The sequence below is a fragment of the Scleropages formosus genome, chromosome 2 (assembly GCF_900964775.1).
Source record: "Scleropages formosus chromosome 2, fSclFor1.1, whole genome shotgun sequence".
NCBI classification, from domain to species: Eukaryota; Metazoa; Chordata; class Actinopteri; order Osteoglossiformes; family Osteoglossidae; genus Scleropages; species Scleropages formosus.
This window is the reverse complement of record NC_041807.1, coordinates 6,679,452-6,700,159: the sequence shown is the minus strand read 5'-3', so window position 1 is coordinate 6,700,159 and position 20,708 is coordinate 6,679,452. Positions and strand designations below refer to the sequence as shown.

Below are 20,708 nucleotides of genomic sequence, written 5' to 3'. Positions count from 1 at the left end.
GAGCTCAGAGCCTCTAGCACTTCTGTTTCTGTTTTTAATCAGCCTTTCCTGGTAGTACCTGCGACAGCATGTGTTCCTCAAAGTAAAGTGAGGATCGGACAGGTTTATATGCTGGAATGTGTAACTGTAATGCTGTCATTAGTGTTGTAGAAGAACTATTGGCAGCTTATATTACAGTCAGCACAGTTGATTGGAAGTTGAAGAATAGACACTATTAGAAAATAGATTGCACCATCATTTCATTTTCTTTTCTTTGGTATCAGTCGCTCTCCTTATACACATCCATACACACACAGAAACACACAGTCGCCTTTCCTGCTGAACTGACATTCACAAACAACTCAGACAAAATTCTCTGTAGAATAGAGAGTCCTGTTAGATCTATAGGCAGGACCTGTTTCATTATTAGTCAAATCTAGACAATTGCGCAGAGGTGCTCAAATTTAGCGGCACCAAATTTTGATACAAAAATTCAAAAATAAATTGTAATCTTGGAAAACAATTTAAATTTGCTTAATAACAATTAAACACTTTCATTTGAAAATTTAAGATCTGACACCATTTACATTCTATAAAATTGTAGGAAGCTTTGCTGCCTCTGTGTCTGAAATGTTGCAAAAATGTTAATATTTTTTATGGAATGAATGGTCTACACAGTGAATAACAGATATCTATTTGTTCCTTTAACATACTTTTGTCTTGAAAATAAGTTCAGTATTCATTATTTATTAAATTTAGTCTTGTATTCAATTCATTTTCAGTCAAAGTGTAAATTATTTTCCTGTGCATATGCAACATTCACATACCTGTTATCAATAATTACATGATGCTCTTCTCTAAAGCAACTTACAATGTTCAGTTACTTACAATTATTTACCCATTTATGCAGCTGGGTAACTTTATAGTTTAATTTAGGGTAAGTATCTTGCTCAATAGTACTACAGCAATAGGTGAGATTCGAACCAGCAACCAAAGGCAGCAGCTGTAACCCCTACACTATTAGCTGCCCCTATAAAGCAACATAAAAACACAAATAATGACATAAACTAGCTTTGTTATAAATTCAGATTTTGTTTTCCCTTCTTCATAATCTGCATGCATTTTTATCAATAATAAGAAAATATCTGCCATGTACTCTATATTTCTATATGTGTGTGGGAGTATGTGTGTGTTTCTGTATGATATTTAAAATTGCTCACTAAGGAGTAACTGTAACATAGCAGCTGCAGGTTGCCAGTGATGATCATACTAAGAATATGGGCCTTCTGGATTGCTGATGTATTTGTTGTACTATAGTTATGAATGTAATAATTAAACTGTATCCATAAAAATCTAGTAATGGCTTATGTTAGCAGTAGTTTTAATTTTGGTAGAACTGTAAAGTTGGAGTACTTCTCTGATTTTATTGATTGAAGCAATAAAATGCAACCCTGATACCAGGCTGCACAGACAGGAAAGCCAAACAATAATACTGTTTCTGACTAAACCTCATAAGACCCCATCATTATTCAATTTTGAACCCACAAAATCCATTTTTGAACCCACACAGGAATTTGTCACTTGTTTTTCACTCGAGTTCTATGACCTGTGAATTCCAAAATAATGTGGTTACTATGCTGTGGGTCATCAAAAAAAATAAAGTACATTTAGTGTGTCTTTAGAAATATTTGATACATTGCTTGATAATTGTAATATATGAAATATATACTGTATTATATTACATATATTGTGTTACTTGGGGGGGCGCGGTGGTGCAGTGAGATGGACCAGGTCCTGCTCTCCAGTGGGTCTGGGGTTCGAGTCCCGCTTGGGGTGCCTTGCGACGGACTGACGTCCTGTCCTGGGTGTGTCCCCTCCCCCTCTGGCCTTATGCCCTGTGTTCCCGGGTAGGCTCTGGTTCCCCGTGACCCCATATGGGACAAGCGGTTCTGAAAATGTGTGTGTGTGTGTGTGTTACTTGGAAGAGTAAAGGCAGTAGCAGGGTGGTGCAAGAAGCGGTGCTGATGCCTCTCAGCTCCTGGGCTGCAGGTATGAAACTGGCTTAGTCTTTATGGAGTTTGCATGTTCTCCCTTTGTTTGCATTGGTTTCTTTCCACAGTACAAAGGCTGTTTTTTTGGTGAACTGATAAATCTATGTACCCTATTTTGTGTGTTTGTATGAATGAATCTTTTATTGCCACATAAAAAAAGATTCAAGGAACGGACAACGTTTAATTTTTCTAAAATTGAGCTGTGTCACGGTTGCGCGGACGGACTCAAGTGCAGAGTGTTCGGGTCGACGTGCACGGAAGCCGAATCAGAATCCATAATCAGAGTCGAGGGGCAGGCGAGGGTCAGGCGATCAGCAAACGTCGTAGAAAGGGCTAGGCAAAGAACGTGGTCAGGAAGAAACATGCAAAGGGTCGAAGTCGGAAGGGGTCTCTCGATAACACAGTTCGCAGGGAAACAAGGAGGCAAAACAAAGTTCCGCGTCTGGGCTTCCTCGGCTTCCCTCTTTATTGTCGTTCCCATCAGGGAACGGCAGGTGTTGCAGATGTGCCAGATGCGGAGAACGTCACAAGCTGATACGCTACCTTCAATTTTTTGTTGCCTAGTGTGGGCAGAAAAAAATACAATACATTTTCAGAACCGCTTGTCCCATACGGGGTCGCGGGGAATCGGAGCCAACCCGGTAACACAGGGCGTAAGGCTGGAGGGGGAGGGGACACACCCAGGACGGGACGCCAGTCCGTCGCAAGGCACCCCAAGCGGGACTCGAACCCCAGACCCACCGGAGAGCAGGACTGTGGTCCAACCCACTGCGCCACCGCACCCCCCCAAAATATAATACAAGAAAAGCCTTAAATTTTTTTTAATTAAAAAAATAAAATAAAATTCCAATAACGATGGGTATAATCAATGTTAAATGAATAAATGAATAATGAAATGATTGAATTAAAACTTTTTCCATCCCATAGGGAATCGGCACCGTGCCACCAAAGTGGCAGTTTTGTCACCATTTTAAGTATTAGTGCACCCATGGATTGAATTAAAAACTAATTTGACTGTTTGTAAAGCAAATCTGACTTTGAAAGTAATGACTTTGAAAGTAGACATAACTGAGTATTCTTATTTAATCTGTCAAATCTGTCAATTGCCAGAGCTCATACATTAAATATTATGTATATGCATAGAATACTAGCCTTACTTGTTAAATAACTTAGCTTTTGTGACCTTTAAAGCTATTTTTGTAGCTTATTTTGCTTATGGATAAATTGCATGGTGGCACAGCAGGTAGCAAGAGTCCCTCACAAGTGCCTGAACTGCCAGTGGGACATCATTTAGATCCCTGTCTACCCTGAGTTTCGATGTTCTCCTGTGTTTGCATGACTGTCCTCAAGGAGCAATTAAGAGAGATTTAAGAATGAAAAGCCTAAAGACTGTAAAGCTGTGCTTTTTAAAATGTTGAACATTTATCTTACAGGTCAAATGGCCATTCATGGCAATTTCTCATATTTGAAAAATGTGCCCTAAAATGGAACACACACTGTACTATGTATCAGTGTATTTTAGTTTTACATCCTATCCTTCTCGACGAGGTATTGAATGGTTAACTCATCACAGTGTTTGGGGCAATGCAAGAAGGAAAGTCATATGTTAGAAAAAAAGAAAAAAGTAACATTACTCGTCATTTTTAAAAAATCATTCACCCATTCCCATTTATCAGTTTATCAATTTCTGGTGTTAACATTTTGGACACATATGGTGGTATAAAAGATTACACAGGGTGAACAGCCCCCCAAACATAAGCCATGGCTTTTCATACACATCTCAGTTGTCTTCTAGTCATGTACCTACTCGCAAGCATCTCAGAAATCTAATGATTTTTTAAAATCATTATTGTAAAGAGTATTGTAGAGTATTGTCAATGATCATTTATCATAATAATGAGCCCTAAAACAAATAAATTTAAAATGCTATGTTGAAAAGAAAAGGCAGCTATCAGTTTTGAACTTGCTGCCTTACTATTTGCTAGCAGCTCCTATTGGGCAGCTGGTCACACAATGGTTAGAGCTGCTGCTTTTACACTAGAAGGTCACAGGTTCAAGTTTCACCTCCACCTGTAGTACCCTTGAGCAAGGTACTTACCCTAATTTGCTCTAGTAAAATTACCCAGCTGTATAATTGTAAGTTACTGTGGAGAAAAGTGTCTAATAAATGCAAACTTAGAGTGATTAAAAACATTGAACTCTCTTGAAAGGTAATATTAACACAAATAAGTTAATTTGTATAAATATATCATTCTTTGTCGCAAAATACAAATATCTCAGCAGCAAGCTTCTATGAGTGTTACAAGTGATTACAGTAATGACATTACGAGACTTGTAAGGTAGCGTTTTCATTTTCTGGACTTGACTTGAATTAGGGTAGCACAGTGACATAGTTGGTAGCACTGGTGCCTCATAGCTCTTGAGTTGTCAAGTTTCAGTCTGTGCAGTGTTTGAATATTCTCATCATCTCATTTTATGGAAGGGTTTCCTTCAACAGTCCAAAGACTCATACTTCAGGAGGATTGGCGACTATAAATTGACAGTTGTGTCTATATGTGAGAATGAATGAATGTGTAGGATTGCCCTGCGATTTATGGATGTCCAGTCCAAGGTGCACCCTGAGTCACATTCTATACTTCCGGGATAGGCTCTGAACCATTAAAATCCAGACTGAATATGCAGTTACTAACAATGGATGGGTAGGTTTGAATTCAATATTCTCTGTGTTTAAAAGATAAGAGGACAAATAGGCAAACCTTTTGTAATTCAATAACATGCAAATCATTTTGTAATTAAATTGAATCTAAGAATTTGTTGTATCACAATTTGCTTTTCAAGCACATTTTCAGAAGAAAATCATGCTTGTTATGAAAGAGAAGCTTCTTGATTATTGTTACTGTTACAGCTTTGTTTCTTTCACCATACTCAATACACTTTAACGCCAACAATATGGAAGAAATAAGATGCAATCCGACTGTAGCATCTTAGCCTGTATGCATATCCAAATGTGTGCTTATCAGCTGTGATGACTTTCTGATCTAAGCAGTGGACACAGTTGTTTCTGCCCATTTGTGGGAGCTAGACTTTGTCATTTTCAAACATTTTAGAGATTTGCTGAGCTAAACGACTGAAAATACTGTATTATTAGGACAAGATTCCTTTTACGGAGATGTGTGGAACAAATTCTATAAATCCAGACAAATGAATGTCCATTTAACTCTCTCTATTAAGATGGATGGGCATATACACTGCTCAAAAAAATTAAAGGAACACTTTGAAAACACGTCAGATCTCAATGGGGGAAAAAATCATGCTGAGTATCTAAACTGATATGGACTGGGTAATGTGTTAGGAACGAAGGGATGCCACATCGTTTGATGAAAATGAAAATTATCAACCTACAGAGGGCTGAATTCAAGGACACCCCAAAAATCAAAGTGAAAAAATGATGCGGCAGGCTAGTCCATTTTGCTGAAATTTCATTGCAGCAACTCAGGATGGTACTCAGTAGTTTGTATGGCCCCCACGTGCTTGTATGCATGCCTGACAATGTCGGGGCATGCTCCTAATGAGACAATGGATGGTGTCCTGGGGTATTCCCTCCCAAATCTGGACCAGGGCATCACTGAGCTCCTGGACAGTCTGAGGTGCAACCTGGTGGCATCGGATGGACCAAAACATAATGTCCCAGAGGTGTTCTATTGGATTTAGGTCAGGGGAGCATGGGGGCCATTCAATGGTATCAATTCCTTCATCCTTCAGGAACCATCTACATACTCTCGCCACATGAAGCCGGGCATTGTCGTGCTCCAGGAGGAACCCAGGACCCACTGCACCAGCGTAGGGTCTAACAATGGGTCTAAGGATTTCATCCCGATACCTAATGGCAGTCAGGGTGCCATTGTCTAGCCTGTAGAGGTCTGTGTGTCCCTCCATGGATATGCCTCCCCAGACCATCACTGACCCACCACCAAACCGATCATGCTGAACGATGTTACAGGCAGCATAACGTTCTCCACGGCTTCTCCAGACCCTTTCACTTCTGTCACATGTGCTCAGGGTGAACCTGCTCTCATCTATGAAAAGCACAGGGCGCTAGCGGCGGACCTGCCAATTCTGGTGTTCTATGGCAAATGCCAATCGAGCTCCACGGTGCTGGGCAGTGAGCACAGGGCCCACTAGAGGACGTTGGGCCCTCAGGCCACCCTCATGAAGTCTGTTTCTGATTGTTTGGTCAGAGACATTCACACCAGTGGCCTGCTGGAGGTCATTTTGTAGGGCTCTGGCAGCGCTCATCCTGTTCCTCCTTGCGCAAAGGAGCAGATACCGGTCCTGCTGATGGGTTAAGGACCTTCTACGGCCCTGTCCGGCTCTCCTAGAGTAACTGCCTGTCTCCTGGAATCTCCTCCATGCTCTTGAGACTGTGCTGAAAGACACAGCAAACCTTCTGGCAATGGCACGTATTGATGTGCCACCCTGGAGGAGTTGGACTGCCTGTGCAACCTCTGTAGGGTTCAGGTATTGCCTCATGCTACCAGTAGTGACACTGACCCTAGCCAAATGCAAAACTAGTGGAAAAACAGTCAGAAAAGATGAGGAGGGAAAAATGTCAGTGGCCTCCACCTGTAAAACCATTCCTGTTTTGGGGGTCGTCTCATTGTTGCCCCTCTAGTATACCTGTTGTTAATTTCATTAACACCAAAGCAGCTGAAACTGATTAACAACCTCCTCTGCTACTTAACTGACCAGATCAATATCCCAGGAGTTTAATTGACTTGATGCTATACTCTGATTAAAAAGTGTTCCTTTAATTTTTTTGAGGAGTGTATTATATTGCTGTTACCATGGAAAGTGCTAATATTAATAATACGTTTCTTTGCAATCTTGCACCAAAAAATGGTCTCTAATTAAAATGGAGATGGACCCTTGATGTAACACGATATAGTAAAAGAAAACAACATCTGGAACACCAATTATGCCCAGTTAGACTGATTTAGCTGGGATAAAACATGTCAGTTGATCAAAGCTTGTAAAGAGTGGGTATGGATATGGATGCATTAATGTTACATGATCTTGGCAGTAATTCCTGTCCTTTGTAGAATACTTATTTGATGCATTCACTTACCACATGGAGTTCTTTGAGGAAGTAGGAGACAGATGGCAAAAGAATTTTCTTAAATCTATTTGCATTTATTTATTTAGCAGACACTTTTCTCCAAAGCAACTTCCAATGGATACTATATAGTTTTATCAGCCCACACACCTTATTCACCAAGGTGACTTACACTGCTAGATACACTACTTGCAATGGGTCACTCATCCATACATTAGTGAAACACACTCTCTGCCACTCACACACTATGGGGGAAGCTGAACAGCATGTCTTTGGACTGTGAGAGAAAACCAGAGCACTCAGAGGAAACCCACACAGACACAGGGAGGACATACAAACTCCAAGCAGTCTGAGTAGGGATTGAACCCACCGCCTCTTGCACCACCCAGGTACAGTGGGACAGCAGTGCTTCTTTCTGTGCCACCATGTTGCCCTGTTTGAGTTCAATCTTCCAACCACATTCATTTCAAATTCATTTAAAAGTTTCAAAAAGAGTCCAGTTTAATTGACAAAATTTGCTAAGAAATGGTCCAAAGGGACTTGAACAACACACACAAGATATTCTCAAATAAATATTCTTTTAACAACTGTGTTATCTGACAGCGGTTATAGCACAATGCAGTGTACTGTAGGTTTTCATGTTTCATGAAATATCAGATATTCCAGCAGCTACATTAACGTAAATATGTTTATCCTTAAAGCTATCTAAATTGTGGCACTGTCCAGCTCTGGGCTAATGCTTCTAAAATGTCACTTTTGTGATTGATGTGGGATTACTGACTTGTTGACCTGCCATTCAGCCTAACCCTGTCTCTATAGCAGCTGCTGAGGCCTGTCCAGCTAAATTATATTTCAAATCGAGTCCTCCGCACCTCCAAGCACTATGTCACATTGTCATGAACATGGCAACAATGATGAGTTCTGTCCCATTGCTCCTTAGTTCCCCTGGAAAAACACTGCTGGGGCATAGTTTTACAGCTTCAAGGCACTGTGATGCTTTAAATGCTCTTCACTTCTAATAAAAAGTGGTAAACAAATGAATAAATTAGATAAACTGTGATTTTACACCTTCTGTTTTTCCTTGAGCCACATGGGCACACCATTCTGAACATGGCTCATCCTGGATTGTACCTAAAAACCTCATGTCGTACCCAGAGCCTTGATAGTGTGGGCATATTTGGCAACAAAAGCATCAGTTTGAAATTGTTGTGATTATGGTAGTAAGAAGTAACATCACAAATGAAAATAAATGATCTCCAGGTTTGCCATGCTGGCTACATTTCAGCTTATAAATGCCTATCTACCTAGGAATTTCCTGCCAAGTATAGCAAGAACATGCACACCTTCTGGAACTGAAAAAAGAAATCAAAGTCGATCCCTTTATGTCTGTAAATGTTTGCTTGCAGTTCATACAGTTTACAGGCAAAAGGTAAGGTTCAGATGTTGGTCTTACTGAGGCACAATGGCACAGTGAGTAGTGTTGCTCTCTTATAGCACCTAGGTGGTGTGAGAGGATGTGGGTTTGATCCCTGCTCAGTCTGTGTGGAATTTGCGTGTTCTCCAGTGTTTGTGTAGGTTTCCTCTGGGTGCTCATGTTTCATCCCACAGTCCAAAGACATGCTGTTCAGGTTTCCCTATAGTGTGTGTGAGTGACACAGTGTTGCACTGATGTATGGATGAGTGACCCATTGTAAGTAGTGTATCTAGCAGTGTAAGTCACCTTGATGGATAAGGTGGGTGGGCTGATAACACTACATGGAGTTCATTAGAAGTTGTTTTGGAGGAAAGTGTCTGCTAAATAAATGTAATGTAAATGTACTAATTAAATTGTATGGGGGTCTGTCTGACTGTCATTTCTGCTGTAATTATTCTCTTGGGTGAAAATGTATAATGTACTGAGAAAAATATTCATATTCAATTTGACCAATGGTTATACATACAGTACTGTGCAAAAGTCTTAGGCACTTAGATGTTTCACAAAAATATTAGTTTTAGACGGTTATGTAATGTCTTCTGCATTACTGTCAATGGGAACATGCGACATGGTTAACAGCAAAATGGTCTGACGGAAAAGAACAAAGTCTTTGTCCTACCTTGGGCTCACACGCCCAGGAGCCAACGAACAGCTGTAGATGCATAATGTTTTGATGCACGTTGCAAAGTAGCGCCCGTTTATTATTACAAACCATTGTATGTAACTCAAATTTTTAATATAGTAGGCTTTATGGGGATGGGTTGTTGTAACTATGGGTTTTACATAAATCAGATGTTTCTAACCCGGGGATTGCATGTACTTGGAACACTGTTATTTTGATCCTGCACTTTGTATTGTTGGACACCAAACAATTCTTTAAGGAAGGTCTCCAGGTGTCTCAGTGTAACAGTAAAGCATTTGTTTCCACATGGTGCACTCTAGAACGTCCCATAAAGATTTACTGATTTTTTTAGTTTATTGTTAATTAAGGAGGTATGAGCTTGGAAGAGCTCAGAGAAGCAGCTGCTGACAAGGAGAACTGCTGCGAAAATCCATGAGGTCAGGAAGAATTGGACTCAAGTGAACGAACAACTAAAATAAAATTGGGGAGAATGCTGAAAGTGATTCAATAGTGTTCATTCTTGGATTGAAACATTGTAAGATAACAGTATCCTGAATGAATTAACTAAGAGAATAAAAGATAAAAATTAAAAGACCACTTTTTTAATTGCTCAGGAGTCACTCTGTCCCATCCAGTAATCCAAGTTATGTGTTTTTCCACATTGCTTTTGGAAACAAAGTTTCTAAATGACTACCCTTCCATAAATTCCCACTGCAAACCTCACAATACACAGTTTATGTTCAGGCAGTATCACAGATATGCTGATTGAGCTCTCGGGTAGTTTTCGAACCTCCTGTTTTTGTGGGTTTTGGGTCCAGTCATTTTAAGTGTCTGCTGCTTGCTGTAAGCTTTGACTGCTGAACACTTTTATTCTTGTCCATCAGAATTTTTCCTTGTTTATAACAAATGTTGTCATACTTTTCAGCACTCTTCCCTTCTTCACATGAAATCCTAACTGTTTTCTTTGTCATCTGATATCTAGTTACTGAATATTTGGCCTCTTTGGAACTCTGTTACCTGTGTTTTGTTGCTTTAGAAACTCCTGTGTTGAAGTTCTGATTGCCAAACTTCTTTTATACTAGCTGACACATATTAGTTATTGGTATTCGACCTAATATTTCTCATGTGAGTAAGCTTCCTTTGCAATTATGATTGTTACATCAAAGTTTGAATAGTTTTTCATGCAGCCTTGCCGATACTTTGCCCATCCCCTGCATCTTCTTGTTTTATTTCATAAAGATTTATATCGAGGAGCAAGCAGCAACAAAATGAGTAAGAGTAACAAAAGTAAACCCTCAGGTTCATAACCATGTGTCTTGTCTGCAGGATAGTGCCACGATGCAGTTCTGTGCAAACAAACTGGACAAGAAAGACTTCTTTGGGAAGTCTGATCCATTCATGGTCTTCTTCAGAAGTAACGAGGATGGAACGTGAGTCTTACATCCATGAAAGTCTAATTATGCACCAGTACATTTTAATGCTGTGGTGTTAGATGAGGCAGCAGTATGTGGAATTTAAATTCCCTCAGGCCACTGTAAGAGTTTACATAGTCCTTCCGCATAGTGCTCCTTTACCAATCATAAAGTAACAAGTATCATCAATCAGTTATGCAAACTGTGGAGCAGGTATGATGTTAAACCATTTTTAAGAATCCACCGTATTTTTTTTAAAATAATTTTCCAACAAAAATATTGTAAAAATTACTACATGTTACAGTGTTATGACAGCATTCTCATGACACCTGTGCCTTCGGATGCAGGTTCACCATCTGCCACAAGACAGAGGTAGTGAAGAACACATTGAACCCTGTGTGGCAGCCCTTCACAATCCCGGTCCGGGCGCTCTGCAATGGAGACTACGACAGGTCTGTGTTCGCCTGGCCTCCAGCCAAAACCACCTTACACTGTAGCTTATCATAGATACAAACTTACAAAACCATTACTGTAAACTCATAGATAGCATATTTTGTTAATAGTGTTCAAGAAAATATTGATCTAATACATGCTTTTAGGGGAGAAGAAGGGGATTACTGGGGTTAGGTGTTTTCACAAGCATTCATGTTTATCTTGAGTCTTGGCTACAGAATGATTAAAGCAATATACTGTATTTTATTGATTTAAATGAAATGCTGTTTGTGTTGGAGAAGAAAGCTTGATTGGATGCATGCAAGACAGGTAATCTCTACATCTTATTTTGTATTTGATTTGTCTCAGTCTGGATGTTTGAGGGATGTTTGTGAGAAAGGTAAGTAGGCAGCACTAGGAAAAGAGAAAATGTTTAAACATCTATTGGCAATGTGGTTTCTGCCTGAGACGGTGGGAATAGAAGGTCATATGAGACACAAGTAGGCTGGATAGACTGCAACTCCCTTGTGGGACTCCACGGAACTAAGCCTTGTCTGAGCAAGACTGTCTTTCTCTACCAGACCATTCTCCGTGTGCAACTGTCAACGAGATACCAGGGTTTGTTGCATGCCGTCAGTCTTGGTCATTTGCTGATAGAACAGAATATACTGCAGTGAGCTGCAGGTTCATGTTCTGAGAAGATGAACATTGGTTTACCATTTAGAAATGTTCTTTCATTAAAACTATGTTACAGATAAATTTGTGAATTATGCGCTATATGAGTCTTGAATAACAAAATATGGCAAGCAAATTAATTACACAACAAAACAGTGGAGTGTAACAAATGGAGGTTTGTGTACAGAGATTTTATTTCCTTTGTTTTCAACCACTTTAGGAATTTAATAAGTTCTAAAAGTTATCCAAGAAAACAATATTAATGCATCAGCTGCTTTCAGCTCAAAATCAATAGGTTTGTTTTTCACCTCATGGTTACCTCCAGTTTGGCTAAAATGAGGGAGCATTGCTAGGGCTAGTGGACAGGCAGATACTGTAAGCAGTGAAGAGGTAGGAGAGTAATCATTGTGTTTAAACCTTGAAAAAGAAATGGCAGGACCCAATATGTCGCATTGAGCAGTTGAGGGCATCTGACCTTGTAGCTGAGTGCTTAATAGCGCTGACTAAATCTGACTTCTCTTGACAGGGAGTCTTAAATCATTGACAGAACTGCACACATAATTTACTCCCCATGAAGAATTATAGCTTGGATTCCTTCTCATGGACACATTCTGTCAATAACATCATGCTTTCTCTTTCTGGTGAATACCAAAATGTATGAGAGTAGCACACTGAACTCTGTAAATTACAGATCAACATTAGCATGGAACTTCATAAATTATTTTACACCCTAGTGTTTCTATTGTAAAATTTCAGTCTCTATTTAGATTATTCATTTGGCAGCTGTTGCTCTGTTTTCCTCCTCCATTCCAAAAAATATAAGTATCAGGTTAACTAGGGACCCTAAATTGCCTGTTATGAGTGAGTATGTGTGATGAATGTACGATTACTGTGTGATGGTCTGAAACCCCATCCAGGATATACCCAGCTTTAACCCCTCCTTCTCTGTGATGAGCTTCAGACCACTGTGAAAATAATTGGAGAAGTGGTTTGTGAACATAAAGAGCTTGCAGTGGTGCAGCAGGTTTGACTGGGTCCTGCTCTCTGCTGAGTTTGGGGTTTGAGTCCCGCTTCGGGTGCCTTGCGATGGACTGGCGTCCCGTGCACAGTGTCCCCTCATCCTCCAGCCTTGTACCCTGTTTTGCTGGGTTAGGCCGGTTCACCGTGACCCTGCTGGGGACGAGCAGTTTCAGACAATGTGTGTGTTTGTGAAAACGAGGAAATGAGTTCAATAACTTTTATATATGTAATTTATATCATTTCAGAGTATAAATGAAGGTACAGTGCAATGCAGTATTATTTACTGGGCATAGCCTTGTAATTTTTTTAATGCATATCATTACAGAAAAAAGTAGCAAAGTCTCATTGAACCCACAGGCTCTGACACCAAAGCAGCTTTTGTTTTTTCTGCATAGATGTGCTTTCAAAATTTGGCAGATGGCATCAGAATTATTTGTGCCGTGTTCATAGGAACTGGTCTACACTACTGCTCTTCTGGTGATTCGTGAGGTAGTATCTCAGGACTCCCTTGGCCTTCTTTTGCTGAGTGGTTGAAATTTCCAGGTTTTGAGGTTGAAGAGATGAGGAACATAAGTTACACTCCAGACTTATCACAAATAATAGCAGGTTCTGATTACTTGTGAAGACAATCATCTTTGTACAGATGGATGTAAATGTGAAAGAGTAAAATATATATGAGACTCTAGAAAAGATCTTGAAGAGCTACATGAGAAATAATAATATAACAAGTGTGCCCATCAAAATACCAAACAGTTCTGCCTCTTTAAGTACATCATGCAACTTCCTGAGAGCACCAAATTTGCTGTTTTCCACTTTGACAAAAGTCTGCTAATATTTTAATGTATGGGATGCTTAATAGAAAGGGTGGGTCACAACCTCACCTGGTCTGATGTGTTATTTTGCCGAAAACTATATACTTCTTACCTCTAAGTCTGTCTGTCACTTGTACAAAAGATCTGTAAAGATATTGAGACTCGAGTTTGTTCACTACTACTAAAACTTCGCCCCCAAGACTCATCCCTCATTTTGTCCCCTGGTGCTTAAGCACCATACCAGTCTATTTTCTCCTTTGTACTTGGGAGAAATAAATGACAAGACCCCTGAGGTGGCATTGCCCCTGGTTATTTTCTCTCTGTCTCCTTCGGCAGTCCCACTTTGGTACATGACTCCCAAAATCAGCGTCTGCCAGGGGCTAGTGACTCACGAGCTGGAAGAATTTTTGGATGTGATACCCCATATGCTTGTCCAAATCAGCTTCAATAGTTTACTTACGTTGGTATTTAATTTTATCAAACATGATCCATGTTACTTACAATTTTGTATTTTCACCTATTTAGACTGCTCGATGTTTTAGAATTTCAGACAACAGCAAGGTGTGGCACTGTCATAAGATGAGCAGCTACGTTCATGTTTTCCCTTTGTGTTACACTATATATCTTTGCAGGACAATCAAGGTGGAGGTGTATGATTGGGACAGGGATGGAAGGTGAGTTGAGAGTATAGTTTGCCACGATATGGTTGCTAGTGTCTTTGTTAATTTGGTCTTTCATCCCTGATCTTAAGGTGCAATTGCACCTGTCTGCATTAGTCAGCAGTCATTGTGCTTCGGATACAGTTACTACTAATGGAGTTTAATGTGCTGTACGATCACTGCATGTCAGGTGTAACTGTTTATCAGTCATCATTAGGATGCACCAGTGCCTCCTTGGTGCTGCCACTTGATAGCACATACCATTAATTTGTCCAGACATTGTGCTCTGGGAGGGCCTGACGTGTTTTTTTATGTTTCTCCTTTTATATTGCAGTCATGACTTCATTGGGGAATTCACAACTAGCTATCGTGAGCTGGCACGGGGCCAGAGTCAGTTTAATGTGTATGAGGTGAGTTGGGTCCCATTCTGTGACTAGCCTGGAATATGCAAAGCCAGCCAGGTGACTTCATTGATGGGCTTTACAGGTGCTTTGATCCTTCATTGTATCCTTCATAGCTGAAGTTTAAAACCCATCCTCAGTGGGGAACTGGAAAATTTATCTGGTTAATTTCATAAACCCTACATTGTCATGCTGCAGACGGGCGATTAGTTTTTAGCAGGGTCCCTAACCCCTACACCACAATGCTGCAAACAGGTAATTTTTTTTTTTAAATCAGCACTGCTTGCCAACATGACCCCATCCCACATATACACATTGTCACCATGCAGCTAAACTTTACATACTCTGGGCCTCTGGAATTTCTGTCATGTTCATCCACATGGGGTCGTTCCCAAAAAGATTTTAATTCTTTATCTGCATGGCAATTTATTCCATGTATTGATAATTGTACTGTTCAAAAAGTCATTTTTGTACTTGATTTCCTTTGCCTGCATTAGCACAGAGAAGGTTACCATTACTGTCCTCCTCTGTCAGGTCCCCAGACTGATTTTCGAGGTGGTAATCACAGGATGGAATTACAGGTCTTGCTATTGGGAAGGGTGAACAACGATTAAAATAAAAAGGAATGAAAAAATGATCACAGTCATATCCCAGCGGCTGTCCTTTTGTAATAGCCTGGGATTGATTTGCTTGCTGGGAGATAAAAAATGGAAAAGTATTATACTAGGCAGTGATACCTGCTATATGTTTTTAAATGAGCCTTGTGAACATGCATGTTTCACCGAGTGGATGTGTCTGGAAGAGGTAAGGGCTGCACTGCTTATCTTGCCCTTGCTGGGCTGTACTATATACCTGCCACAATTTCTCAGGCCAGTTTTCATCTGAATATAAGTATATTGTTGCCATATGTGATCATACAGATTGAATGATTAATGCACTCTATATTGTTTTGCTTTGTCTAGAGAATCACCACAAATTAGCTAGAATATTCCCTAGAAGATGTCTCTAGCACTGATTTGTGTTAACCTAGAAGTTTTCGAATTAAACTGATAGAAAACAGAATCTGAAAAAAAAATGTGACAAATGGGCCTTTTGCTACTGTACTCCTTCGTCAGTTGTGATAAAGTGGAGATGTGCATCCACAGAGAAGATGAAACACACTGAAGCATGACAGGAGATGTACTAGTGTGCATAATAATACGAGGCTCAGTAAGGTTCTCCTTTACAAGTTGAATGTTTTCGGTTTTTTTCACTGTATCTGTGTACGTGTTTAACAGCCACCCCTTCATTTAATTTTCTTCTTAACTATGTTGTTTTACACGTGACTGGTTTGCACATCACTTTTCTGGAGAGGAGCTCAACCAGGTTTCTTTGTGGGTGGGTGGGTGGGTGGGTAAGGGGGCACAGGCTTGGCTCATCAGAAGGAATCACACAAACGTTTGCGGAGGTTTCATGAAACTCATTGTGTAATCCCTCCCAACACGAGAAAGGCAACACCTGAAATCTGTACATACTCCATGCTCCCTTGACCCCACTCACTTCTGTTGTTAATCAACAGAACTCTCTTCCCATATCATTTAAGTCCTGATGCCTGGTGGCTTTCTACAAAAAAGTGCAAAGCTCTACTCTGTACAGGTTCCCATGCCACCCTGGAATAGCAATATCCAAACCTGTAAAAACAATTTCCCCCTGCATGTTTCTCAGCAGGATGAAGGGAAGGGGTTATACAGAGGCTAGAGGGTATTTCTTTAGCTGTTCCAGTGATGTGGGAAAGAAGCCTCGAAACCCCTTCTGTGGAAAAAGGGCAGTGTATACCTCTGTCTGTGCTTGCCCCTGTTTGCTTCACTTTGCAGCATTTTGCCCCTTTCTGCCCTGCTATCCAGCAATGCTATAATTAGTCATTTCAGCTTTTTGTTATTTATGGTTGCCAAGGGTGCACAAAGAATGACTTCAGTGGGTGGGGAATTGACCAGAGACCATTGTTTTTCAAAGACTAATCTCCAGTGATCATTGGAAGTCGCTCTTTTCTGCTCCAGTGGGCATGGACACATTGCAGTGACTTGGGTATCTATCATGAAATAACTCTCCCTCTCCCCTCCCCACCTTTCATCATGTGCTCAGATGGGTTCTACAATCTCTATGTCAATCCCTGTCGTGTCTGGCTGAACCATGCATACATCCCACCCCCACACAGGTGTCCCCCATGGCTACTTCCTTGGCTTCTCTCCAATCAAAAGGAATTGCCACTCAAAGCGGGTGTAGGCGTACTGCTTGCTGCATTTTGCTGCTGCCTTTGTAGCATCACTCTCTGTGGTGTTTATTTTTAGAATATATAAAGAGAAAGAGAAGGAGTCAAATTGGCCATGAAGGGGAAATCTATGACAGGGAAAATGCTGTCACATTATAGGTGTCATCCCTGCTGGCTGTGCAGGCAACTGGAATGTGTTGCACAGCTTTGTATTTGTGTCCCCAATATACCTTGTTTTTTAAGCTCTATCCGCATTCCCACAAGTCTGACAGTTCATGTTCACTCTGTTCACGATCGCTGCAGGTTAAGGACAGTTATATCTGAAATTGAGATTTTCTTCCCTTTTTTCATTTCTCATTTCACCTCTGAACCTTCTAACCGGGCTTCATTTGTTCCTGTTTCCTTCCTAGGTGATAAATCCAAAAAAGAAAATGAAGAAGAAGAAATATGTGAATTCTGGAACTGTGAGTGTACAGCTATGCTGAATGTAGGATTCAGATCATGTCTCATATGAGCACATGCAGACAAACCAACAAAACATAGTTAAAAAGATTTACCTCCCATTAATTACAGTACTTCCAGCTGTCAGAAGTGTTACAGTGCAGTACAAGACATAGCCAACTTGAATAAATATATAATCTTAATGTTAACTTTTCCCATTTTCCACACATCATGCTGAATAAATTGAAAAAAGTGTTGATTTCGGAGATGCCTTTTACAGCTTTGACATAATTTCAAGTTCACACTGTTTCGGAGAGATCTTGTAGCTGTCATTAGCTGCAAATGATATTTGGAGGGATATTTATTGAAAATGGCCAGCTTCCAGTGTATGTAAAGAAGGGTGTCACGGCCACTGAGCCAGGGGACAAGTGGTGGGGTCCAAGTGCAGCATCTTGAGTCGTGAACCGAAGGTGCAAAGATGGGAATCGTGGTCAGGGTCAAACATGCTTCAAGCAACCGAAGAGCAAACGTTGTCCTTGGGGTAAATCCTTGTCGTTGTCAATGTCCAGACTTATGGTCAAAACTGAGGATGTTTGGGAAAGGAAAGCAGGGCGAGGGTGAAGCAATAAGAAACATAGGATGAGGAGTAGAAGGAGTCAGGCTGCGAACGCAGAGGGGACTGTTGTCTCATTGAGATTTCGCAACCTGAGAGCAGTGTTGTGGCGTCCTTTCTACTCGACCCTGCTGATTCAGATCAGGTGTGTTCGGCTGGTCTGTGGTAGAGGGTGTGATAAATGAACCCTAACATGAATGCAAAAGGCATTGCAACCTAAGTTTAGCTGATCAACTAATACATTTTTTGTCCACATTTTTAAATTGAAGCAACTTTTCAGATTTTTCCACTGGCCCACATGAAGGTATTCTTGTAGGAATATTCCTACACTCTCTGAAAGTCAGTACAAACAGATAGCTTATAAGATTTTTTGGGGGGGTTTGAAAATTGCATTAATGTTTTTCATCTAATGAATATAACAACCTTCCAAGAGCTGTTGATGTTCAGAGCCTTCGTTGATCATATACATGTTGATACATGTGAGTTTTTACACTATTACTAGCCAAAGAACCTGGCCAAAGGTGCAAGGGACATGTTTTTGGAAGGGGATGGTATGATGTGACTGCATTGCTCACTGAGGGGTCTAAAGTGTGCAGAATGATGGTCACAATAAGCAATTTAATTGTCCTGTCCCATCAGTTCACCAGTTCTGTTGCGTGTGCGAGCTTGGTTTTGACAAGCAGATCTTCACTGTATCCACCCTAAGGCTAGCAGCCATGCAAGCAGTGCTTTGTATTTTTCTGTTGGTCTTTTAAACTCATTTATGCTCTGCGTACACAATGAACCTCATATCTGTCTCTTATTCCAAGGTGACGCTGTTGTCCTTCTCAGTGGAATCAGAATCGACCTTCCTTGATTACATCAAAGGAGGGTGAGTACAATGGAAGTTACAACACATATACACACATACCTACCCACACCACTACTGTGAACACAGTGTACCCGATTCTTAGTTACAGACATAAAATGTCAAATACACACAAAAGCAGATAACAAAAGGTTTTGGCACTTTATTTCAGGAAACCATATATAGCAATTTTTCAGGCCGTAAATTTCTTGTATGTCCACACTGTGTGATCTGCACACAGGGGGCGGGTGGTGTTGTGGGCTTGGCCGAGTCCTGCTCTGTGCTGGGACTGGGGTTCGAGTCCTACTTGGGATGCCTTGCAACGAACTGACATCCCATCCTTGGTGTATCCCCTACCTCCCTCCAGCCTTGCACCCTGTGTTGCTGGGTTAGGCTCCGGTTTGTTATGACCCTGCTTAAGACAAGTGGTTTTACCCTCTCTGTGTGTGGGCTCTGCACAAGGTTAGGAGAACATATAGGCATGTGCAAAGACACTGTTGCTGTGCCAGTGGAAATTCTTTAGAAAGTCAAAGCTCTTTACTAACCTCATTATATTTCTCCCATCCAGTGAGCCTTAGTCATTGTTCTGCCTTCTGAAAGCACTCGGGTTATTATTGTGTGACTTCCCATTAATTGTGTGAACTGCAGTAATCAAAGCCTTAATGTAGTGGAAAGAACTTCAAGAAAGAGATATGGCAATTTTGACAATCATGGATTTTTTTTTTTTTTTTTTTTATAATCCATGGGTGATGGATTATACTCAGATGTCAAAGTAATGGATGAAGAGGCCTTTTGGTTTTTAGCCTGTGGTGTTTTTTGCTGCATAGAATGAAGCTTTATGGGTGTCCAGGAATTTTTTTAGGACACTTGTAAAGACTTGCATGCAGACTTAGAACATGCTTGCTGTTCTTCAGGTTGAAGAGGCAGCCTGTCTTTGTTGTGTTGGTTGGTATTTTGAAGAAAAGCAACATACATTTTTTGCACTTAAGAAGTTTTGCCAAGAAACTGTGTTATATTTTTGTCCCTGTCTCCCTGAAAGACCTTGCCACACATAACTTTTTCCCGAGCAGTAATATAAATGCCATTTATGACACTATGCTAGTGGCTAATTTCTATTCTAACTTCTCTTTTCATTCACTTTCAAGTTGAGATTTTGATGTAAAATGGTGGATTGAAGTGAAGTTATGAAACCTGTGACAGCGCTCTTCCTGCATGCAAAGCTCTTGCTCTAAATATTTGGTGCTCACTGTGTTCTGCTGTGTTGTTTCCTTGGGTGAAATGCACAACGTGTGTCAAGCTTATGCAAAAATAAGCTTTTCAACCCATGTCACGAAACAAATATGACTCACATCCGAAACGAACAAAAGGGTGATTAATTAAAAAATAGCTTTGAATAAGAAAGCTGCCTGAGATATTCTGGGGCATGACTGAACAAAACAAATCCTGTTAGGAAACTAATTTCTTTTTAAAAACTAAAACTGAGATGGTCTTCCTCTCAGGCTCATGGGTTATTGTAGCCGTCTTCAAATATGGTGCCATCTTTCTGAAAAGCTTCCCCACTTATCTTACTCTTTAATTTACTGTGAGGTTTCAGCAGGACCCCTTATTGTACCCAGTCTGTTTTGGAGTGTTGGGGGACTTTCAGTTAATTTATTTAACATATATTCAGTTTGTAATGTCACTGGTGGGTGATCTAATACAGTGTAAATTATGTTTAAAAGCAATAAAAAGTACTACTACTCTTCACTACTCTGTTCAGTAGAAAATTGCCAAAGCAATGTCTGTTGCAGATACCAATTAGTAGGTAGTTTCATGTGCAGATGTTGTTATATAGATTCCAACAAACCACTGTAAAACCAGTTTTCTAAGCTCCATGATGTGTTTTATTTTATTACAGCTGGAGAGCTAC

General features: G+C 40.4%; 1 protein-coding gene across 3 annotated transcripts in view; it reads left to right on the top strand.

Moving 5' to 3' along the window:
* The window catches only part of LOC108938188 (copine-5-like), a 115,922-nt gene that overhangs the window by 79,653 nt on the left and 15,561 nt on the right, over positions 1 to 20,708 (top strand). For all 3 annotated transcript variants that reach the window (XM_018758552.2, XM_018758553.2, XM_018758554.2), the window contains 6 exons: positions 10,566 to 10,669; positions 10,999 to 11,103; positions 14,223 to 14,264; positions 14,584 to 14,659; positions 17,309 to 17,362; positions 18,762 to 18,823. In XM_018758552.2, coding sequence (XP_018614068.2) covers positions 10,566 to 10,669; positions 10,999 to 11,103; positions 14,223 to 14,264; positions 14,584 to 14,659; positions 17,309 to 17,362; positions 18,762 to 18,823 — 443 coding nt within the window. The remainder of the gene's footprint in view (positions 1 to 10,565; positions 10,670 to 10,998; positions 11,104 to 14,222; positions 14,265 to 14,583; positions 14,660 to 17,308; positions 17,363 to 18,761; positions 18,824 to 20,708) is intronic.